Here is a 25,214-nt window from a genome sequence, read left to right on the forward strand (position 1 = left end):
TGTACAGCACCTAGCACAACGGGGCTCAATCTGAGTTGGGTAGATGCTACTGTAATACAAAGAGTAACCATTAGTAACATACACCCTTTGTTGGAATTATACCACTTGGGGATTCACCTTTGCAACTGGCTATTTAAGTCTTGGCATAGTGCAATGACGATAGAACAGAGCACGTTTGGCCCATTTGCTTTTTAATGGCGATTAGTGTACCTGGTGCTATTAGGCCTGTTGGAGTTCCTCATAGTCCTCTACATTTAACTAACCTGAACATTTTAGGTTGTAAACAAGTTTTACTGTTTCACTGTTCTATAAAAGGACAAAAGGGAGTAGCAACCATTTTCTGGAGCTGAGAAACATGTCATTGTATGCACTCTGAGAGGTCAGTATTTATTGTTCAGACCTGGCAAAATCACATCAGTATCTGCTTTTAAGTAATTAAACAAGAAAGAGAGTTCCATGTTACTTCGTGTGGCCATGTTTGCAATTCTAGGGGATATTGCAGTTAGGCTATTGGTGTTCAGAGACCACTGCTTATTATGTTGAGTAGTATTGTCTTATTGCTTCCTTGCACTCCCCCGTCTGTCTGTGTCCCTCTGTTGTCTTGTCTTATACTTAGATTGTAAGCTTCTTGGGGTTGGGGATCATCCTCATATTCTGTTTGCACAGTGCCTACCACAGTGGGACCCTGGGACATGACTATAGCTACTAGGTGCTATAGTAATATAAAAAGAGACAAGGTGAGTGAAATATCTATCATTTATTGGACTAATGTCTGTTGGTGAAAGAGACAAGCTTTTGAGTTCCACAGAGGTCTTGAGGTTGTCATTTTCTTCTGATGACCTGAAGAAGAGCTCTGTGGAGCTTGAAAGCCTGTCTCTTTCACCAACAGACGTTAGTCTAATAAAATATAGTACCTCTCCCACCTTGTCTCTCTTGTATCCTGGGACCAATACAGTTACATAACACTGTAATCAATAATAAAAAAAAGTCACTTAAATGAATGGTCTTCAGAGGCTATGGATGTAAAAGGAAGTCTTGCTATATAGGCAGGTTAATTAAGCAATATGTCAGAGCAGCAAAAGATGGGTATAATAAACATGGGGGAAACAAGAGGTAGATCTCTTTACATAAGGAGAAAATCCTTATGACTAGAGGCCTTCAAGGAATAGGAACCAAAGTTCATGGATAGTAGCTACACTGTCACATGCTTAGTAGAATGAGCACTTCCTTCCTTCGCTGGCAAGAATGCTTCACAGTATAAGGATTGGGAGAACATTAGTTCTCCTCACTAATCCAAACTGAAATAATTCATTTTTGGAGGAAGTGGTCCTTTCAGTAACTAGGCTTGAGAATTACCGCATTTCAGCTGCCCCAGTCCTGCTCTAGGAAGGAGACAATGGCCTGTAGCTAGAATTCATAGACATGCTTTCTCTGAAAAAATGAATCCACAAATAGGAATTTATATTTTAGGCGTTTATAGAAATGCTTTTCTGCACTAGAATTTGTGCACTAAAGTGATTATTCTCAGTTGCAAAGTGTAATTTCTCTATTCACTACATATAAGAAAAATCAGGAATTATATTATTTGGAAGTGACTTTGATTTCTGAGGAGTATATGTAATGTGGTTTTTTATAATGTATGTGTGTGTGAGAGTGATTTTATTTTCCATCTTTAAGTCAGGCAAGCGGAAGTGGAGTAAGATGGGAATAGGAATGACGAGAAAGCATATATGCTGTTTTTATCATTTCAGAAATACCAGATGTATCAAATAGCCTATAACTGGAATTATAAATATACTTCTTAATATTTTAGAACTATATCTAACATTGTCTTATGCAGAAGGTGCAGCACTTCAGTTAAAAATCTTAATTGTAGGTGCAGGTTTAGCTGCCTTAATTTCTGAGTAATTGAACTGGCATTCTTGTTGATCAGTATGGCTCAGTAAATAGATCTTTTTATTATGTAGCTGAGTTCTCTTAGGCCTGTTGTCATAGTAGCCTTATTCGTTTTTTATAATGATCTCATGCTCTGTGGGAGAGAGCATGAATTTTATTAGTAAATATTAAGTAATCTGTTTAATGAAGTAAAGAGTAGGAGTGATAAAGACAGTAGACAAGCTGTATTAGTGGACAGCTCAATCATAAGTGCCTAATTTTTTGAAAATTGTAAGTGGTGCTGTCATATATATAAAGGGAAGGGTAAACCCCTTTGAAATCCCTCCTGGCCAGGGGAAAGCTCCTCTCACCTGTAAAGGGTTAAGAAGCTAAAGGTAACCTCGCTGGCACCTGACCAAAATGACCAATGAGGAGACAAGATACTTTCAAAAGCTGGGAGGAGGGAGAGAAACAAAGGGTCTGTGTCTGTCTGTAGTCGTCTTGGTCGGGGATAGACCAGGAATGGAGTGTTAGAACTTTTAGTAAGTAATCTAGCTAGGTATGTGTTAGATTATGATTTCTTTAAATGGCTGAGAAAAGAATTGTGCTGAATAGAATAACTATTTCTGTCTGTGTATCTTTTTTGTAACTTAAGGTTTTGCCTAGAGGGGTTCTCTATGTTTTTGAATCTAATTACCCTGTAAGATATCTACCATCCTGATTTTACAGGGGGGATTTCTTTATTTCTATTTACTTCTATTTTTATTAAAAGTCTTCTTGTAAGAAACTGAATGCTTTTTCATTGTTCTCAGATCCAAGGGTTTGGGTCTGTGGTCACCTATGCAAATTGGTGAGGCTTTTTATCCAACATTTCCCAGGAAAGGGGGGGTGCAAGTGTTGGGAGGATTGTTCATTGTTCTTAAGATCCAAGGGTCTGGGTCTGTAGTCACCTAGGCAAATTGGTGAGGCTTTTTACCAAACCTTGTCCAGGAAGTGGGGTGCAGGGTTTTGGGAAGTATTTTGGGGGGAAAGACGCGTCCAAACAGCTCTTCCCCAGTAACCAGTATTAGTTTGGTGGTGGTAGCGGCCAGTCCAAGGATAACGGGTGGAATATTTTGTACCTTGGGGAAGTTTTGACCTAAGCTGGTAAAGATAAGCTTAGGAGGTTTTTCATGCAGGTCCCCACATCTGTACCCTAGAGTTCAGAGTGGGGGAGGAACCTTGACAGGTGCATCTGATGACCACGTGTGCATTGTACTGTATCCTATAATTTGTAGTTTTAAATCTACAAATGTAACCTTCATACTTCTAATTTTCTGATATGTTTTCAAGTTTAAATATTAGTTTGTAACTCGCATGGTTATGTTACTGGTGATGGAGTACAGGAAATCTTAATGCAGTAAATGTGCCCTAAACATAAAGTAGGATAACTAAGAAAATGTTACAATGTGCCCTAAACATTCAGTAGGATAACTTATGAAAAAAAAATTAAAAACCCTTTGTATAAGTGTCTCTAGATGGAGTGTTTTTCAACTGTTTCATATTTTATATTCGACATTTCATATTAATTAACGTGGTAGAAAATTCAAGATTTATTTAAAAGCATTCTTTCCTAAATGTTTATTAAAAAATTAATGTTTATTCTATAGAGACAACTATAACTTAAGCAGCATTGAGCAATAATACACTTCACCACTATGGGGCACAAGAATTCAGTATTATACAGTGTAGCAGGGACTGTTTTTTCAGATCTAGTTCTTTGATATATTCTTTTGAAACAAGTGATTATCCCTAACTTTTTTTTCCTTCATGCAAGATGTTTGTTTTGGTTTGGTTAGGATTGTCAAATTTCATTCAGTAATGTAACAAGGTATATTAGTAAATGGGAGTACAACTCTGTTTTGCATCAACGTGCTTAGCTATGAATATTTGCTAAATAGTATAAAAAAGGGGTGACTTTTACAGCACTGTTAACCTATAAGTTTGTGGCATGTCCTTATTAAGGACATGAAAATAGTGATGATATTCAGTTTTTCCTAAGGGTTGGATTTTTTTTTTTTAAAGCAGATCCATTAGGCCTTGTACCTTCATCTATTTTCTATTATTATTTTACATTTTTTTCCCTTTAAATCCGGGATTCTTTCTTTCATTTTTCCTTCTCTTTTATTCAGTCTTTTTCCTTGGGTATTATGAAGGGAAATCATGTTTGGTGACCAATATGTCCTAGAACTGAATCATATCTTTTCCTAGTGACCATTAATAATTGTAATATATATGCCCAATTTTCAGTGGCAGACTATACAAAACAAATATTCATGTCTTTTAAACTGTGATAACAAACAATCACGGAGTTCATACTTTAAACTTTTACTAATCTTATGTAATGTAAGAGAGAAATTTTTTTGACTGATACATAGTAGGAAATGTTAACACTTTTCAATGACTGTATTTGTCTTCTTGCCAACACCTAAGTTTCAGGTACAAAAGGCCTTGGTAGGTCAACTGCAGATAGACAAACCAAGAGATGCATTAAACTATAATGGAAGTATTTGGCTCCCAGAATAAAAGCGTACACCTTCAATGAGAATTTGTAGTTAAGAGAAATGGTTATGTCCCAACTGTTAACAGTGTAAGTACATGTAACTATATCATAGTTAGCTAGTTATAATAATTACATAATTATGCTGTAGAAACACACATGTAGAGATAAAAATATGCATTGTAAGCTTTGTAAACTAAATGTACCAAATTGGCTAATGGCCCTAAATATTTTGTTTTTAAAAGTGCAAAGGTTTGTAGTATGCACTATATTATATTTTTTATATATATATAGTGCATACTATATGTGTATGCTGGTTATGTTGTTGTGTAGCTGGTTATATATATATATATATATATATATATATATATATATATATATATATATATATATATATATATATATATATATAAATATATAAATATAAAAAAATATTACCAGCTACATAACCAGCATACACAATAACCCCAAACATCGTTCTGAAGCATGACTGTCTGATGAGTCAGTGTGAAATGATGGAAATAGGTACACACATGATTGCTTTTAGTTTAGAATATCACCAGGGTCACTGGGATTCATGGTCTGTCACCTAACCACTTCCACATGTAATCTGAGGTTTCACCAGCATTTCACCAGCAAAGTGAACAGAGGTGATGTTGATAAAAGGTGGGGGTACAATTTAGAGGTTCTGGTGTGAACCCTGGCAGCAGAAGCGACACCCGGGGAGGAATACACTATATGGTCTTGTGGGCTGCAGCACAGCCGTGCGCCGCCTTTAGTGCAACGCAGAGCAGTTTCCTAGCACCATCCAGCTCAGAGCCAGCTCCTGGCCAGTCCCACCTTTGGCCACAGGCTCCTGGTCCTGCCTGGACTTTGGCTGCTGGATCCCAACCCTCCTGGCTCCTTGATGGACTCTGTGAGCTTGGACAAGGCAGCTGGGCCCAATTCTTAAGACTACAGGTGCAGCCCCTGCACAGATACATGCCCGCACAGGTGCATGAGGTTAAATGCAAGGCCTCCCCCTCTGTATAATCGGGCATCCCTGCCTCGCTCCCAGCGGTGCACTGTGGTTTGTAAAGAGCTTTGAGACTCTCGGAGAGACACTGCTGGAGAAGGGCAAGCTAATTGCTGTGACCTGTGAGCAGCCTCTGAGGCCATTCATGCTGCACTGAGACCTTCCAGATTTCTGCCAGCCTAGGGGTAGCTCTGAACGCCTTTCGCTCCTCAGGTAGTGCCCCTGCATCCCTTCCCCACCTTCAGCAGGTAGCTCAGGCTATCCGGAGCAGGCTGAGCACCTGTGCCCTGTCTGTACCCCTCAGCTCTGCATCCAGGGGCACATGCAGGAGGCCGCCCTACCTGGCTGCCGCTGTCTGTGCGGAAGGGCAGCCGATGGCAGGAGGCATCTCCACCCCAGGATGGTATCAGTGCCACTGGCAGGGAAGGAAGGAGCCAAGCTGCACTGGACCCCTCACCGCACTCTCCCTGGGCTGAGGTTTGGTGTCATCTCCTCCTCTCTGCCAGATCCCAATTACCCCTGTGGCTCCTGGGGCTCCCAGTGCAGCCTCCTTAACCCCTTCCTGCCTGCACTTCAGCCAGGGAACAGGAGGTGACTGGACTATGTTGGGGGCCAGTGGCAGCCTGTGTAAGTGGCAGCAGTGCTGTCCAGGCAGGAAGGGACAGGACTGCTTCCAACCTCCGGTGAGGCAGTGGGAAGGGATAAGCTCTGCAAAGACACAGGCCAGGGGCAGCTCCTGGGCAAGGCAAAGGGAATGATGGCAGCTGCCCTCACTAGATGGCTCTGAGCAGAGCCGATGTATAACTGTTGTAGTGGGGAAGGAGGGGAACCATATAAAGATTCTGGTGTGAGCCCTGGCAGATATCGGGGGGGGGGGGGGGGAGAACGGGACACACCCGACCCTGTGGGACACCCCCACCCCCCACGCATTGCCTCTGAATATGGTGTTGCCTACAGAGTATGGTATTCAAACTAGATCATGTTTTAAATGGACATTATGTAATATAACTGCTTCTTAAAAGATCTTTTTCATGAAACTAGGCTGAATAGTGCCATATTATTGAACCATTTGAGATCTCATTCAGTTATATGCAAGGTTAAAACACTAAATCACTGGAGACATTCTACTTAAATCACAAATAAAATTTATAAACTATGAAATAGAATGATATGAAATTTCATTTTTGCTACTAAATACTAGAGATATGGAAATCTTAATTTTTATACAAAGCTGGACAGAAAAATCAGAAATATTTAAAAACCGTTACAATGTTTTATATTTTGGGTAATAGCTTTTATACAACAAGATAATTAAATAAGAAATTTCCAAATATTTTGATTAATTTGAACACACATGGTCTGATAATATGCTCTGTATTTTGTTAGACTTTACTGGTGATGCATAATAGAAAAGTTATTACAGTTGTATGTGATACAACCTAAGTTCCCTCTAAACTGCGTGGCCACACAGCAGGCTATCAACAGCTGCGCAGGTGGGGAGAAGTGCCTCTCCCCAAGCCCCGGAGCTGCTGCGGCTGGGGACAGGTGCCTCTCCCCCAGCCCCAGCTGCGGCAAGAGAGGGCTGGGGGGAGTCCTCTCTCCCTGCCGCAGCCCAAGGGCAGCCTGCACTCCAAGCCCCTCATTCCCCCCCCTAGAGCCCTCAACCCCATCTGGAGCCTTCCTTGCACCCCAGCCCTGAGTCCCCTCCCGCACCCTGACCCCCTCATCCCTGGCCCCACCCCAGAGCCCTCACCCCCCGAACCCGTCATTCTCGGCCCCACCCCCAGCCAGAGCCAGCACCCTAATCCTCTGCCCCAGCCCTGAGCCCCCTCCCACACTCTGAAACCCTTAGCCCCACCCCTGCCACACCCTTACCTCATTCAGTGTACAGGATGAATAGTGCATAGAGAATAAATCAGGATTGTGTGGAGCATGAAGCTGCTTTTAGGATCCCTGCTTTATTTGCTCTAGTAGTTGGAATATGTGTAGAGAACAAGGTAGGGGGTTGGCAGGAAGTGAGAATGGTCTGGTGAATAAGTCAGGGGAATGCCACACAGGTGAACTCAGTCTGTGCCTCTCTCTCTCCCCCATCTTCCTATCTGATGCAGAGCTAGTCTTTTAAACCTTAATGTTGGTAGGTGGCCCCTAATTGCGTTTTCCTTACTTTCTGGATGCCTGACTTGAAACAACCCGGGTTTGGATGTAGCCATGTTGAGCACTGAAAAGAATAAGTGTAGTCAATGGGAGTTGTAGATGCTGAAAACTTCTGTCAATAAGGCACTGTGGGGTGAAGGAATGAGCGCAGGGTTAGTATTTGAGATCCTGAGTTCTAATCCTGGCTCTGCCACTGACTCACTCTGTGTCCTCAGGCAAGTCTTGGTCTCAGTTTCCTCACTGGTAAAATGGGGATAATAATGCTCTCATCTCATAGCAGAGATAAAACCATTAATGTTTGTGAAGCATTCAGACACTATGATAATAAGTGCTCTAAAAAAGGCCAGGAGAAAATGGATAATTCTGTATTCAGTACAGGATTTGGATGGTGTGAGGTAAATAAGGCGAGGGACACTAACTGAATGATGATGAGAGAACATTATTTTAATGTAGTTTTTATGTATGTAACATTTGGGTTTGCTGACTGCATGAAATCTTTGGTGTTTACAGGCACCACCTTTAAAAGAGAGGCTAACTGGTAATAAAACTGATGCATGTGACTATTGTCTATGCCTGTGTGGGGGTTGTGGTTTTTGGAGTCATGAAACATAGTTGTAGCTAATGTCCAAAAAACCTGGATGTTTTCTATGATACATGGTATAAACTGCGGCTTACTTGCTCCTTCTTTATGATAAAAAAAAAAAAACAACCCACCTTTTTTCTGGTGTAATGAATTTTGCGGCATTATTTAAATGCAAATTCTATTTTCTTTGTTTCAAGCATTAGCATTACAATTACAGTTTTCCACTGTAGAATTGAAGTATCCGAGGACACTGTCAATCCATTGGTTAGCAGCTTAGGCAGAACATTCTGAGGTTAATCTTTTGAAAACAGTACTGGAGGTGAGCCTATTAATACAGATCCTTGTCACCAGCTCGGTGTATGAATGTATCCTCTACCAATTGGGTGTATGTTCTCTGTATTCAGTATGGTATTAGAAACGCAGTGGTGTCAACAACATTGAATACAAGTAGACTGTTTACATAATTTTAACATTAGAATTTAATGTAACAAAACCAGAAAGTTCTTAAACAAATTGTTTCATACTTTACTCATTATGGTGTGCCTTAATTCTTTTTAGAAATTGTAGAAGAAGAGGAAAACAAAATGTGTCTAGAACACTTTAGAAAGCAAGTTGCTTTCCAATAGAACAGGGAAGGAAGCATGCACGTTAAACAATATTTAGGCATTTTATTTTTGTACATAATTCATACTTAGTCATTTGGTGTCATTAAAAATGCTCACGTGTTTGAAAGGCACCTTCTGATCCATCACACTCCACTAAGTAAATAATCATTTAGGATGAAGGTAGCCTAATGACATTCATTTGATCATTAGCTGTTAGCTTTTCCAAAATTTGGTGTTGGTAGGTTTAATTTACTCCTTTCTGCCTGCCCTCAAAATACCTAAAGAGATTAGAGCTGACATGAACTGATCTAATTTGTTAAATTGTTTTTTCTTTGCAAATATTGTGCAATATTAAACAAATAGTGTGGCTATGTCCTTAAGTGTTGTTTGCTACTAGTTCATTACCTCTAGACATTACTTTCTACCTTTTTAATGCTGAGTAATGTAAAAAAGGAAGACTGGATATAACAATGTCAAGCCCAAATGAGCTAATGATTTAACCATGATTTTTTCTTTTGGTCTCTTGACAGGTCAGTTTTCCTGTGGAAATAAGCACTGTGATGAGAAAGAAGGACTGAAGAGCTGGGAGGTGAATTTTGGGTACATTGAATATGGTGAAAAGAGGAATGCCCTTGTGAAATTGCGTAAGTCAGCCCCTTCCTATGGTTGGCCTTCAAGCTTATGTAAATGCAAATGAAGGCTAATATCTTACTATTTAATGATATAATGAAAAACTTAGAAATTGTAGTCATGCTTAGGATAGTAGGCAAGGAGGAAAATAAGTTGTTGTATATGATACTTTTGGTTGGACTAGTTACAAATATAATAATGGCTGTGCTTTAGGGAAACCGCTCTCTTTCAATCAGTACAACCTATAATTGCTTTATTACCTGAACACTTCTTGCTGTCTAATTCTTAATGCCATAGATTCTTCTAGTCGTATTGTTGTAACACAGCTTCTTCATTTATTTTTTTAATAGGAAGACTGAACAGCATATGTGAAGTTTCAGCACAACTCATGCTGAACCATTTCTGTGGCTAAATAGTCTTTAGGGCTGTCAAACACCTTTTGCAAGCATTACATTAACTTAATTTTATTTTTAATACTGACATTTCTTAATTCTAATACTAGCATACCTATTTTCCTTTTTTGACAAGGTTACTGGGCTTGTGGAGGCAGGGGAAACAGTAGATGTGGTATATCCTGATTTTTAGTATGGTTTTTGACACAGTCCCACATGGCATTCTTATAAGCAAACTGGGCAAATGTGGTCTAGATGTAATTACCATAAGGTGGATGCACAACTGGTTGAAGCAATATACTCAAAAGTAGTTATCTGTGGTTCGCTGTCAAACTGGGAGTGTTCTGTCTAGTGGTGTTCTGTAGGGTCAGTCCTGGAACCAGTACTATTAAATATTTTCATTAATGACTTGGATAATGGAGTGGAGAATATGCTTATAAAATTTGGAAATGATACAAAGATGAGAGGGGTTGCATGCACTTTGGAGGACAAGATTAGAATTCAAAACTACCTTGACAAATTGGAGAAATCTGGTCTGAAATCAACCAGATGAAATTCAGTAAAGACATGTGCAAAGTAAAACACTTGGGAAGAAAAAATCAAATGCACAACTTTAAAATGGGGAATAACTGGCTACGCTGTACTACCGCTGAGAAGCATCTGGGAGTTATAGTGGATCACACATTGAATGCACTAAAAATGTGATGCAGTTGCAAAAAATGGATATCATCATTCTGGGGTCTATTAACAGGCGCGTTGTCTGTAAGACCTGGGAGGTAGTAGTGCTGCTCTATTCAGCACTGGTGAGGCCTCAGCTGGAGTAGTGTATCCAGTTCTGGGCACCACACTTTAGGAAAGATGTGGACAAATCAGAAAGAGTCCAGAGGAGAGCAATTTTACAAACTGTGACCTAAGCGGAAAGGTTAAAAAAACTGGGCATGTTTAGTCTTGAGAAAAGAAGACTGGAGGGGGATCTTCTAAGCCTTTAGAGATGTTAAGGGCTCTTATAAAGAGGACTGTGATCAATTGTTCTCCATATATGCTGAAGGTAGGACAAGAAACAGTAGGCTTAATCTGCAGCAAGGGAAATTTAGGTTAGATATTAAGAAAAACTTTGTAACTAAAAAAATAGGTAAGCTCTAGAACGGGCTTCCAAGGTAGGTTGTGGAATCTGCATCACTGGAGGTTTTAAAGAACAAGTTGGACAAATACCTCTCAGAGTTGGTCTAGAACAGAGGGTGGACAAACTATGGCCTGTGGGCCGCATCCAACCCACGGGACCATCCTGCCTGGCCCCTGAGCTCCTGGCTAGGGAAGCTAGCCCCTGGCCCCTTCCCTGCTGTTCCCCCTTCCCCGCAGCCTCAGCACGCCTTGCCACCAGCGCTCTGGCCCGCTGCTTCTGCCAGGCAGTGTGGGTGGTGGGCCATGTGCCTGCGAGCTCCTGCTGCTCTGAGCAGCATGGTAAGGGGGCAGGGTGAGGGAGATGGATAATGGGCAGGGAGTCCCAGAGGCAGTCAGGGGACAGGAGGCGGTTGGATGGGGTGGAGGTTCTCGGGGGGGCAATTAGGGGACAGGGAGCAGGGGGAGGTTGGATAGGGGGTGGGGTCCTGGGGGACGGTTGGGGCAGGGGTGTGGATAGGGGTCAGGGCAGTCAGGGGACAGGGAGCAGGGGGAGGTTGGATAGGGCAGAGGTTCGGGGGGGGGAGGGTCAGGGGACGGGGAACAGGGGGGGTTGGATAGATGTAGGAGTCCCAGGGGGGCTGGCGGGGGTGTGAATAGGGGTAGGGACAGTCAGGGGACAGGGAGCAGGGGGAGGTTGGATGGGGCAGAGGTTCTGAGGGGGGCAGTCAGGGGGCGGGAATTGGGATGGGGCGGGGGCCAGGCTGTTTGGGGAGGCACAGCCTTCCCTACCCAGCCCTCCATACAGTTTCGCAACAACGCTGTGGCCCTCCGGCTAAAAAGTTTGACCACTCCTGGTCTAGAATCACTTGGTCGTGCCTCAGTGCATGGGGGTGTATTTGATGACCTCTCAAAGTCACTTCCAGCCCATTTCTATGATTTTCCCCAGAAAATCTTTAACTGCACTAAGGATAATTCCCATGCCACAAAGTCTCATCTATTTAGTCCGATCTTATTGAATATGTGTGCATAACAGTATATGGATACATACAAAAAATAATTAAGCTTTTTTTTGTAAATAGTGTGAGAGAGAGGGGTGGGGTCTTTTTAGCTTTCTTTTCTTGACTATGGATCCATCTATACAATAATACTTGCTCTGTGAGAAGCCTTAGTAGTGTTTGTGTTTCTTTCAATATATTCATAATGTGGTTTGATTCTGTCCACAAAAGCACATCCAAATCATACTCTAACATGATCCCCAGAAACAATAAATGCTACTTACTTTTTGTGAACAATAGCCAATGCTGAGTCTCCCATCGGCCTTCAAAGTGATTCAGTACTTTCCTCCATTCAGTCATACTGACAGTTTTATCACATACTATTTTTCCCTTTTTTTGAACCCTGGTTATAGCTACATTGGAATTTTTATGTTGTTGTAAAAATTAGTGAAATTGAAAGAAATGTATAAAGATTGGGATAACAATGTTCATAATAATAATAAAGTATTTCTGCTCAATATGACATTTTCATGTTCAAATTGTTTTTTTTCACCTCCCCAGGACTGTGTCCACAATGTTCCTGCAAATTAAATTTTCATCACAGGTAATGGAGCCTTTTGAAAAATTCAGATTAAATAATAAATCTGTTCCAAGCTTTCCTATAAGTTTAATTGTAAGAATGCTGCAAAAATTACTATAACTTTTGTTTATACTGACTTCCTTATCATTTATATGAAATCGATACTCTAACATTGCTAATTATGTATTTTTGGGTTAATGAAATTCATAATAAAAGTTGCAACTCAAATTATAACTTTTTTTTCATTTGCTCATACTTATCTCAAATTTGCCTTTTAGGCTGAAATTTCCATGCTAGATTTTAGCCCAAAGATTAGGTTTTGGGAAGCTTATGCAAAATCTACCTAGTGATTTTTTGAGTTAGGCAAGCAGGAAAAATGTTTATGCTTTTCCTATTTAAAAAAATTTTTCCAGGTTGGGATGGAGCTGCAGCCCCTCCTCCCCCTAATGTTCCTCCCCACAGTTTGGGGACCTCTGGTCTGTGGGATTGATGCATTCTTCACGCCGTCTATCCAGTAGCTCTTCATTTAGCAGGGGAGAGCAATGTGTTGGCAGATCATCTCAGCAGAGACCGTTTTCAGATGTATGTGAGGTCTCTGAAGGACCAGGTAGTACAGAGATTTTCTCCAGCTGAGGTCAGCCCAGTACAGACCTGTTTGCGATCAGGTTCAACAAAAAGTGTCATCTATTTTGTTCCAGAGCAGGAAAGGAGAGTCAGTCGGATGCTTTCCTAATGTTTTGGGTGAAATGACCTTCTGTATACTTCCATTTTCCATTAATTCAGAAGGTGGTGAGGAAGATAAAACAGGTCAGGGCAAAGGTGATCTCGATTGTGCCAGCTTGGCTGAGAGTGCAGTGGTACGTGGACCTGCGTCAGCAGTTGGAAGGAGACTGCAAACTGCTTCCCTTGTCCCCAGACCTGTTGATGCAGCAGCATGGCAGGATTCTTTATCCTGATGTTATTTGACAGCCTGGCATATTTACATAGGGGCTCTAATTTTATGCACAAGCCTAAGGGAGAAAGTGAGAACATTCATGGTTCATTAGCCTCAATTGAGGCTTAAGAGGAAAGACAGTGGGATGCCCACTGCTCTAATCCAGCCCACAGAAGACTTGAACCAGGGTCTCTAAGAGCCCAGGATGCATAACTTAGCCACTGTGCTACCGATCCTCAGTCTCTCCATTCCTCAGCACCTGGGATTTGATGAATGTAGAACAGTCTTGTTCCTTGTTGGTTCAAAATGCATTACTTAGTTCTAGAAAGCAAGTGGTGAAAGCAATGTTATTACTTGAAATGAGGTACATTTGTTTTTTGGTTGCAAGGCAAATCTGTCTCATCAGTTACAGCTTGTATTGTGGGTGTATTGGAGTATTCGATGTATTTAAAATCTGAGTAATTATCTAATTCTTCTTTAAGAGTTCATTTGATGGCTCTTCCAGCTTACCATGTTTTGCTTAACGGTAGATCATCATTTTTGCATGGCACAAAGGGGTTATCTAACTTGTATCCTCTTTGACAGATCTGGTGTCCTCATGGGATCTTAATTTGGTTTTATCTGTGCTTATGAAGCTGCCTTTTGAACCCTTGGCAGTGTGTTCTTTCGTTCGTTCTTTATATCTCTTAAACTGTGTTTATTGTTGCTATAACATCATTCAGAAGAATGAGTGAATTACATGCCTTGTTGCAGGGTTTTCATAAAGAAAAGTGGTTCTTATGCCTGATCCCAGTTTTTTACCAAAAATAATATCTAAGTTGCAAATCAATCAGATAATTAATTTACCGGTATTTTTTCAAAGCCGCATGCTAATAAAGGAGAATCTGTGTAACATACTTTAGACGCTAGAAGAGTTTTAACTAGGGCTGTCAAGAAATTAAAAAAAATGAATCCCGATTAATCGTGCGATTAAACAATAATAGAATACCATTTATTTAATTAATTTTGGATGTTTTCTACATTTTCAAATATATTGATTTCAATTACAGCATAGAATACAAAGTGTACAGTGCTCACTTTATTTTTATTACAAATATTTGCATTATAAAAAACAAAAGAAATAATATTTTTCAATTCACCTAATACAAGTACTGTAGTATAATCTCTTTATCATGAAAGTTAAACCTACAAATGTAGAATTTTGTACAAAAAACCCTTCCATTCAAAAATGGTAAAACTTTAGAGCCTACAAGTCCAATCAGTCCTACTTCTTGTTCAGCCAATCACTCGGACAAACAAGTTTGTTTACATTTGCAGAAGATGATACTGCCTGCTTTTTGTTTACAATGTCACCTGAAAGTGAGAACAGGCGTTTGCATGGCACCGTTGTAGCGGAGTTGTAAGATATTTACATGTCAGGTGCGCTAAAGATTCATATGTCCCTTGATGCTTCAACCACCGTTCCAGAGAACATGCGTCCATGCTGATGACAGGTTCTGCTCAATAATGATCCAAAGCAGTGCAGACTGATGCATGTTCATTTTCATCATCTGAGTCAGATGCTACCAGCAGAAAGTTGATTTTCTTTTTTGGTGGTTTGGTTTCTGTAGTTTCTGCATCAGAGTGTTGCTCTTTTAAGACTTCTGAAAGCATGCTCCACGCCTCATGCCTCTCTCAGAAGGCACTTCAGATTCTTAAATCTTGGGTTGAGGGCTGTAGCTGTCTTTAGAAATTTCACACTGGTACCTTCTTTGCCTTTTGTCAAATTCACAGTGAAAGTGTTCTTAAAACGATCAACATGTGCTGGGTCATTATCCGAGACTGCTAGAACATGAAATATATGGCAGAATGTGGGTAAAACAGAGCAGTAGACATGCAATTCTCCCCCAAGGAGTTCAGTCACAAATTTAAATAGCGTGTTATTTTTTTAATGAGCGTCATCAGCATGGAAGTGTGTCCTCTGGAATGATGGCCAAAGCATGAAGAGGCATATGACTCTTTAGCGCATCTGGCATGTAAATATCTTGCGATGCCAGCTACAACAGTGCCATGCGAATGCCTATTCTCACTTTCAGGTGACACTGTAAACAAGAAGTAGGCAGCATTTATCTCCCATAAATATCAACAAACTTGTTTCTCTTCGCACTTGGCTGAACGAGAAGTAGGACTGAAAGGACTTGTAAGCTCTAAAGTTTTGCATTGTTTTGTTTTTGAGTGCAGTTATGTTACAAAAAAACTACATTTGAAGTTGCACTTTCATGATAGAGATTGCACTACAGTACTTGTATGAGGTGAATTAAAAAATACTACTTTTGTTTACCATTTTAAATGCAAATATTTGTAAGCAAAAATAATATAAAGTGAGCACTATACACTTGTATTCTGTGTTGTAATTGAAACTGATACATTTGAAAATGTAGAAAAACATCAGAAATATTTAATGTCAGTTGGTAGTCTATTGTTTAATCATGATTTTTTTAATCATGATTAATTTTTTTGAGTTAATTGCTTGAGTTAACTGCGATTAATTGGCAGCCCTAGTTTTAACATATTATTTAAATAAACTACAGATTTTTTGAAAGTCTTGTATGTTATTTGTTTTGTATGCTAAGAATCATATGGGTTTTAGTGTATCTGCTATTTCCAAATGGATTAAATAATGTGTCTTTGAATGTGACAAATTAGCAGCCGCGCCTGTGCCTACTTTTGTGAGATTTCTTTCCGCTAGGGCAGCGGCAGCATCATTTGCTTGTCTTAGACATTTCTCTGTCTTGGAAATCTGTAAGGCTCCTACTTGGAAGTCAGACCATATGATTAGTGAACGTTATGCTTTGTATTTGGCTTCAAGAGCAGATGCTAGATTAGATGGAACAGTGCTTCAGTCATTGTTTAATTAGGACTCCGTCCCCTTCTCCTGAGTTTTCAGTACTGCTTGCCAGACTTCCCTTAAGTGGGAATATGCAGAACCACTCAAAGAAGATATGAAGGTTCCTTGTAACTGAAATTCTTGAGATGACTCTGTATGTTCACTCATCCCGCCCACCTTCCCCTCTTTCTCAGAGTCCTATCTTGGTTTCTCTCAGTTGTGGTAGAAGGAACCCAAGGCAGGAGAGGGCTCAACACCCCCTTATATAGTGTTGCCCCTAATCAGTGTTGGAAGATGCTGAGGGAAGGGATAGGAGGGGGCGCAACTGGTCTCTAACGGGCACTACTTGAAGAAGGTTCTACCGTTAGGATGCACTGGTCGGTGTATTACCCATAAGTGTGAATATACAGAGTCATTGCAAAGAACTCTGTGTATAAGTAAGTAACCTTCATTTTAGCATTTCCTGCCTTTTTGTGTTCGGATGTAGGTAACAGCCTTAAGGTAACAATATTTTTTGCATTAGACATTCGTTTTAAATGTTTAATCTGTAATAAACAAATGTTGGAAGTAGTATATAATCTCTTGATGGGGCTTGATTTCTGATATGTTTTCTGTTGCTCGAAGAGTACATTGGCAGAACTTATGTATTCATTTTTTATTATAAAGGAGGAGAGAAGTCAAACCAAACAAGAAGAGAGGGAGAACTGAACAAAACACTGAAGACCCCAAAAGTAAGAAGTCAAGATTATCTCATTCAGAAAAACACAGATCTAAACAGAGAAATAAACAGAAAGGTAAAATAAGTTTTTAAACTGTCTCTATTTTTAAATATTAAATACAAATATTGAGTGTTTAACCCTATCAAAGTGAGAGATACATTTATGTTACTGGATTTCAATGGCTCATTAACTGGATTGTCAGGGGAAAGAGAAAGGGGATGAATTTCTAATGATTCATAGACCAGAAGAGCCTCCAGAGCAATATACTATTTGAAGAAAGACCTGTCCAAACAAAGGGAAGCAGCATACCAAAAAGAGTACTAAAGTGTTTGGTTCCATGTGGCTCTGGGGTTGCAAGCCTTTTGATAACCTAAGATAACCTTTTTCATATCACAGATATGGGGATAACATATTTTACCTGAAACTGATGACTTTCCATTTTGTAGAAAAATAATCCCTTTATTTAAGTGTTTGCCTTATTTTGTGTGTGTGTGTGTGTGTGTGCGCGAGAGAGAGAGAGAGAGAGAGGTTTATTAGGTGGTAAGTGTACCCTTGTAAAACATGTTAAAAATAGTGCATAAAATCAAGGTAAACTAATTGTTTTTAAATGGCTGTTTCTTTTCAGATCAAGTTTCCTCAGATGATTCAGATGATTTTGATAACGGTAAATTATTCAAATGACTTCCTAAATTTTTTACTTATTCTATTACAAGTTGGTTTGTCCTCGGTTTCAGTTCTATTCATCAGCAGTTTTGGTCTTCTGATACAATGATTTGAAATATCGTTTATGAAATACTGTAGGAAGAGAAGCAAACATAGGATTATCAAACAAAAAAAAAAAAAGATTGATTTAAATCAGTGATTCTCAACCAAGGGTACATGTACCTCCAGGGGTACACAAAGGTTTTCTGGGTGGTACATCAACTCATCTAGATATTTGCCTAGTTTTACAACAGGCTACAGAAAAAGTACTAGCGAAGTCATTACCACCTAAAATTACATACAGATAATGACTTGTTTACGCTGCTCTATATACTGTATACTGAAATGTAAGTACAATATTTATATTCCAGTTCATTTATTTTATAATTATATGGGTAAAAATAAGAAAGTAAGGAATTTTTCAGTAATAGCGTGTTGTGACACTTCTGTATTTTTGTCTGATTTTGTAAGCAAGAAGTTTTTAAGTGAGGTGAAACTTGGAGGTACACAAGACAGATCAAATTCCTGAAAGGGGGTATAGTAGTTTGGAAAGATTGAGAGCGACTGATTTAAATTCATAGGAAGGATAGATGAAGGACACTTGGCAGGAATCCTTTTCAAGTTTATGGAAGGAAGAAAAATTGTGGAATCTAGGAAGGAGAAGATAATAGAAGAATAGTAATACTAGGAAAAATAGTTCAAGAATTGGGTTACATTTGTGCAACAAAGACTATAAAGGTGAAAACAAATATTGCTCTGCTAATCACTGTAGGGGCGTGAGAGGTATGTGAGGTATGTGTATCTATATAGATACACTATATAATCGTAAGTTATCTGTGACCTCAGAATAAATTATTAGAGAGCAGTGTGGGGGAGGTACTTTGCCCAATATGCTCTAAACCAAAGTCCATTCCAGTTCCCACCCGCAGCACTTCATAGAGCCCCCTGCTATAGTAAGAAGAGATCAGAGTCCTAGTGGCTACTTTGGCAATGGCATTCCCTGCTCCTCACTAATTCCACTCCCCAATGCCTGTTTTATTATGGGGGCTCCTGCCTCTGGGCCTCCTACTTCCTTGTTGCAGAGTGTCTGGAAGAAACTGATAGTTCCTGTTTACCTGCCCTCCTGAAATAGAACATTTGGGGATGCCTTCCAGACCTCAGTTCCCTGCCAGACAAAGAGAGTCCTGGAGTGGGTCCCCCTCTCCACAGTGGAAGACTTTGGGCTGCCCCCTGCTGCTGTCAGAAAGGAGCCCTAGGGAGCAATTGGGGTGGGGGGAGGTCTTATTCATGGTTGAGGGCTAGAGGTCCATAACCTCCAGTCTTTTACCTCCCCCCAAAAAATAAAATAATTTTTAAAAATTGCATTGTACAGTTACAAACCATTACATATTTTTTGAGGTATAAGATATAAAGTGTTAAGTATTTGAGGCTGAGGCAATCTGTTAGTTTCTCTACATTATTACAATTTATAATTAGTTGACATAAATCAGTACATAAATAGAAATTGAATCGCTTATTCCTTTTTTATTACCATGATTCAAAACACTATATTACTCTAATTTTAGATGCTCACATTGATCTCTGCTGGTGAGGTTAGAACACATGAGCTGTAAGGTCCTGAATTTGCTAATATGCCTCTAATTTTCTGTATTATATCTTTGTTCTTAGATAGATGGGAGATTATAATTCTGTTCCCCTACTCTGTGAGGATCTGTGTGCCAACATGGAGCATTTCTTTGTTTAATTTTAGGAGCAAAGTGCTAACACTACTGTTGATACAAGGATCAGTGTTCTGGAGCAGAGTCCAACAGATTAAGGCATTAGAGCCACCATATCAAATCAATACAGCTTTTAAAAAACAAATGCTGTAACGTAACAATTTTAGTTGGTAAGCAGAAATGATTGTCAGATGAATTTGCCATAACTTATGTTTTGGGCAAAAGATGCGTCGAGGATGTTAAAGTTTCATTTCTGCACAGTCTTGAAAGTCCTCTATATAATAACCTATTTTAATTGTAGAAAAAATATGGAAGACAACCTTAAAAATTAAAGAACATCAGCTAATAATGAAAAATGTGTGCAGGCTACCAATACGGTCCCAATCCAGATTGAAAACTGGACCCCAAAAGCTGGATTGAACACTATTCTCTCATGTTTTTCATGTCTCTTTTTTAATAATAAATATTTCATTTTAAGGTAGAAAATAAATTTCTTGTATTGATTTTCCTTTTTAAGGTTGCACGTCCCATGAGATACGTACTAGGGAGACAACTGCACATTTGTATGAAAAGCGATTTGCAAAAAAAAAAAAAAATTCCCCCACAATTCTCATGCTTAAAGTTATACTTTGATTCAGAGGCTTAGACTTACTAATAGTGCCATGTAAAATTTGGAAGAAAAACTTTTTTTGAAAATTAATTTTCTTAAGACGTTTTTATAATCTTTAACAGACGCAGATGACAGTGAAGAGCATCCTTCAGATGCTGACTTTTGGAAGGGTCCTCTACAAGAGACAGATGAAAAATCACGGTTAGTTCTGATACCAATAGCTTGTATATCTTGTAATAGTTATGCCTATTCAAAAATCATGTGGCTGTATGCGTCTTTTCAGGATTTATTATGATTATTCCAACACTGAAAATCAATGCCAAATCTTCTTCCCTTCACCACACCCAAGTATATACCCTTAGAAGGAGAGGAAGTGTGTGAAACTTGGAGAAATCCTCCCCTCAAGGCAGGGAGATGCTCCAGCCCTGCTGTTGCAGCCTCAGCACTACAGTAGCCTCTGTTTTGCTTGCTATTCCCTCTGCTCCTTCACCTCTGTGGAAAGGAAGGTGACTCCACTTAGGTTTCAGAGTGGTAGCCGTGTTAGTCTGTATCAGCAAAAACAGCGAGCAGTCCTTGTGGCACCTTAGAGACTAACAAATGTATTTGGGCATAAGCTTTTGTGAGCTAGAATCCACTTCATCAGATGCATGGAGTGGAAAATATAGGAGCAGGTATAAATACATGAAAAGATAGGAGTTGCCTTACCAAGTGTGAGGTCAGTCTAACGAGACAATTCAATTAACAGTAGAATACTAAGGGAGGAAAAATAACTTTTTGTAGTGGTAATGAAAGTGGCCCATTTCAAACAGTTGACAAGAAGGTGTGAGTAACAGTAGGGGGAAATTAGTATGGGGAAAATTGGGTTTAGGTTTTGTAATGACCCAACCACTCCCAGTCTTTATTCAGCCGAATGTGATGGTGTCCAGTTTGCAAATTAATTCCAGTTCTGCAGTTTCACGTTAGAGACTGTTTTTGAAGGTTTTTTTGTTGAAAAATTGCCACTTTTAGTCTGTTTAAGTGACCTGTCATTCATCCACTTAGTAATTGACTCATTGGCCCTTCCCTGCTCTTCCTCTTCCCCAGCCGTTACCTTGGGCCTTTGCAGCACTGTGGAAGGACCTGCCACAGGCCTGGGCTCCATGTTGTAATGGACATGCACACCCCTTGAGGGGATTCTTGTGGCCATAATTTGCTCCTTTTCACTTTTTTCACCAGTAAATATGTTGGAATATTTGCACAATGGGAAGTAATTTGATTTCTGTTAAGAGAATACCTCCCATTTACTTGCTTTAAAACCGGTAACAAGATAATAAAATTGGGGATTTTTGCTTTAGATCCTTTAAAAATAAAACCTACATTGGACGCTACTTAAACATAAAGCACCAGTGACACAACTTATATTTTGAAGAGTGGGAAGAAAGTTTCTCTGTAGCATAAATTTCCAGTGCATGGATGTATCCAACCTTTCCCAAAATAGGAATTTATTTAGGATCTAGTGCTGGTCTTATTCTCCAGATGCCCTGCTACTCTTCGCTCATTCAGGAAGACTTAACAAACAATTCAAACTGTATTTGAATTTTTCTCAAATTTTTGGCCAAAATTTACTTGAAATCAATCTATTCTTGAAATACATTAGAGGAAATAGCTATCTCCGTGCAGGTCAGATCACAGGGGGTCAGTCATATCCTACTCCCACTCCTTGGGGATAAAGACACACAAAGTTGCAGAACTCCTATGTGGTGAGGCAGTCAATGAGAGGCCATGCAAGGAAACACTACACGTGCTACATACCATGGAGCAGTGCTCAGCAGCACCTTTCTCCATATCAGCTTGGAAGTATTGTAGTGAGGCAATCTGCCACTATGCAGATACAGAGCCCTGCACTGATACAAAATCTATATCCATGAATATAAATCGGGTATCCGTGGAGCTGCAGGGCTCTATTGGGAACTGCAGTGGCAAAAGCAGCAGCATGTCGCGTTGCCTCTCGCAGGAGTCAACACCCCATGCGGGAAGCTCCTCTAGCGTGGTTGTACTGCCTCCAGCCCCCCATTGGGGTGGGCACCAGATTCACTGGCTGCTGTCCCTGGTCGCGCTAGTGTGTGCAAGCAGTTCACACACTCTGGACAGGAGCCGCAGACTGCTGTGTGGAAGGGATACCTTTCTGGGAGTGTACAAGCTGCTCGCACATACTAGCATGACCCGGGACAGCTGCTGGTGAGGCTGCTACCTGCCTCAGTAAATGGGGCTGGGGGCATTACAGCCATGCTAGAGGACCTGTCCATGCAGGGCGCTGGCTCCTGTGAGCAGGAGCCCGACATGCTGTTCCTTTGGCGCTGCAGTTCCTGGTCGAGCCCTGCAGCTCTGCGGATACCCAATTTATATCCACAGATATCTGCATCCACGGATATAGATTTTGGATCCGCGCAGGGCTCTACAGATACATGTGAAAAGACACCTCCTTCCCACTACTGCAGCTTTAGTAACAGCCAGGGAGTGATGGTGTCTGTCTGAGGTGACGTTACTTGTACAAAACCCTATTTGCATACTTACTCAGCTAGAGATATTAATAGAAAAATGCCCTAAAAAGCTGTTGTTGGGCTTGCAGAGCCACAAACTCCAGGATACTTATTTCATTGGAAAAGATGAAAAACAAATCTAACCCTCCTTGATTCCAAAGCCATTTCATGCTAAGGCGGGAGAGGTGAGATTATAGACAATAGGTATAAAGAGAAATGTAGCAGATCTCCTGAAACCCCAGACAGATAAACTGTGTCCTATTCCCTTATTTTTTGGGATAGTTATCTTTAAATGTTGGATTATGATTGAGGGCAAGCATAACTTTGTTTTAATTATATTGGTTCTACTCATAGAGGAGACAATAAACTTTGATCATTTATATACTATACATTCCCTAATATTTATTACAAGAGTAATGTCATGCCACAATAATTACATTATTAGGAGTATTTCCTAAATACCAAAACACTGCTTCAGTCAGTTAGAAAGAGGCGGAAATGAGGGAAAATAGAAATGTAGTGTACCTCATGTGCATGGCTTTGAACTTGTTCTTATAACCTGAAATCTCACCAAACTTTTGCAGCACAAGGAATAAAGGCTGTGTGGTTACAGATAAAAAGCCCTACATCCACTACTCACATATTTTAATATTATTATTTGATTTTTCTTACAGGGAGGAAGAATTTGATGAGTATTTTCAAGACTTGTTTCTCTGATACTTCATGTGGAAACATAGATTAATTTCTTCTTGAATTGTAATGATTCATATCTGAATACCAAATCAAATTTAGAAACCTATATTTTTTTTTTCCTGTAAAAATTCCATTAAAGGCACTGATCCTACAATTGACTGTGCGTGGACACATACCCCTGCCTACATAGAGCATTACTGATTTCACTTGGAAGATGATAGATTCCCTGTACATTAATGAAGAATGACATATAACATACTTTGTTATAATTTATTTTCAGCTGAGTGTATTGTAAAGTACAAATCTAAAAAATTATAGAAGACACTGCACATTAACCTCAAAAGAGGGTGAGAAGGAGACATATCAGAATGCAGTTTACTGATAGACTGCAGTGTTTCCACAACGATCAGATACATGAAGTATTTTTTTCCATGCTGCGCTTTTTAGTTAATTGTTTTAAAGGCATATTCTAGTTGACTCCCTGTTCTGTATTAACCACTAAACTCTTTAATATATATATATATAGTTCTCTTTTAAATCTATTAAACCATGCAGCAAGAGTTCGTGGATTTAAATTAATCAGTCAGGCGGTGTTTAAGACTCAGACATCTGTATGTGTAAATCTTCTTGAAATATTGATACTGAAGTTTCCGATTCTATAAAACTTACATTTTGCTTGGCCTAAGTAAATCTTTTCTTCCTAAAATTAATGATGATGTTTTCTTTAATAATTTTGTATAAGCGTTAGTTCACTGTTACCCTCCTCATTTTAAGTCTTTTATTTTAAGTGTTGTTTGACTGACAGTCCCATGGTCACTCTACTAGTCGTTCGGGATGTTAGCTTGTCATATTTGTTTTAATAAATAAGGTACGTGGTTTGCCTCTGGGAAACCTACATATGGCTAACGCGTTATCTGTGGTTTCTGATCCCCTTAGCAGTGAATGAATGGTAATCCTACTTTAAAGTGTAATCCTGAGCATACGAAACAAGAACATATAATAACACTTGAGACTTACTGGTTTTTTTCCTATTCAAATTGCAGCATAACTTTAAATTCATTTTATTGTATGTTTCCAAAGAAACAGTCTGCACAAGATTAATTACAGTGTCCATTCTTTTTTCAATGGAAGATTACATCAGCTACATAAGAGACGACATTTGTGTTACCACAGTATTGAATGAAATTTACATTTTAAACAGTCTCGTAAAGTTAATGGTTTATAAAATACTGTCTGTATTTTTGAAAGCTGAAACCTTAATTGGATGAGTCGTTCATGCAATAGATGCCATATAACAAAGTGCTTGGTGTAGACAACATAATTGCAGACATGGTTGTAATATATCCATGAACATGTTATTACATGTGAATGATTTATGTGTATATCCACATATCTATATTTACATTCAGTATTACTTAACATAATACAATTTTAACAGTTCATACATACAGAAGGGATGACAGTTCAGAGACACATTTAAGGTGTCCTTGAATAACAAGTAAAGGTAGCCTTGTGTTTGTGGAGTCTTCTTTAGGTAAGAAGATGGATTTAAAGGTTAATTCTTTGTCATCTTGCAAGCTTGGTTGGGAGCCAAATCCAATCTGCAGCAATCAGCTTAAGTCTGTGTAACTTGTCTGTAGGGGCTTTAGTAGAGTCTGTTGCTATATTTGCTGCTGCAAATACTGTAGAAGAGGCATGTATTTTGGATACCTAACTCTTCTCTGGGCCGTCACAAGGCAGTTATAAAATGGTACAATACACATATTAAATATGTTGTTTCATTTAATATATTTTGAATTAAAAGTAGATGATAAAAGCAAACTTGGTGTTTCCTCAGATCTACATTTAGTACAGAAAATAATACATTATAACCAGTTTATGGCATTTTTAAATCTGCATATATATTTGGCCCATTAATATGTTAAGGATACAACAAATGGGAATTTTTTGGTGGAAGGATGTT

General features: G+C 39.5%; 1 protein-coding gene across 1 annotated transcript in view; it reads left to right on the forward strand.

Annotated features, from left to right (window-relative positions):
- LOC144268014 (protein FRA10AC1) overlaps window positions 1-24,146 on the forward strand; it is a 55,256-nt gene extending 31,110 nt beyond the window's left edge. The window contains exons 9-14 of the mRNA XM_077822533.1: window positions 9,302-9,415; window positions 12,472-12,514; window positions 16,957-17,084; window positions 17,635-17,673; window positions 20,162-20,240; window positions 23,233-24,146. Coding sequence (XP_077678659.1) covers window positions 9,302-9,415; window positions 12,472-12,514; window positions 16,957-17,084; window positions 17,635-17,673; window positions 20,162-20,240; window positions 23,233-23,275 — 446 coding nt within the window. The 3' untranslated portion in view covers window positions 23,276-24,146. The remainder of the gene's footprint in view (window positions 1-9,301; window positions 9,416-12,471; window positions 12,515-16,956; window positions 17,085-17,634; window positions 17,674-20,161; window positions 20,241-23,232) is intronic.
- Window positions 24,147-25,214: the final 1,068 nt, after the last annotated feature.

Source organism: Eretmochelys imbricata, chromosome 7 (assembly GCF_965152235.1).
Source record: "Eretmochelys imbricata isolate rEreImb1 chromosome 7, rEreImb1.hap1, whole genome shotgun sequence".
NCBI classification, from domain to species: Eukaryota; Metazoa; Chordata; order Testudines; family Cheloniidae; genus Eretmochelys; species Eretmochelys imbricata.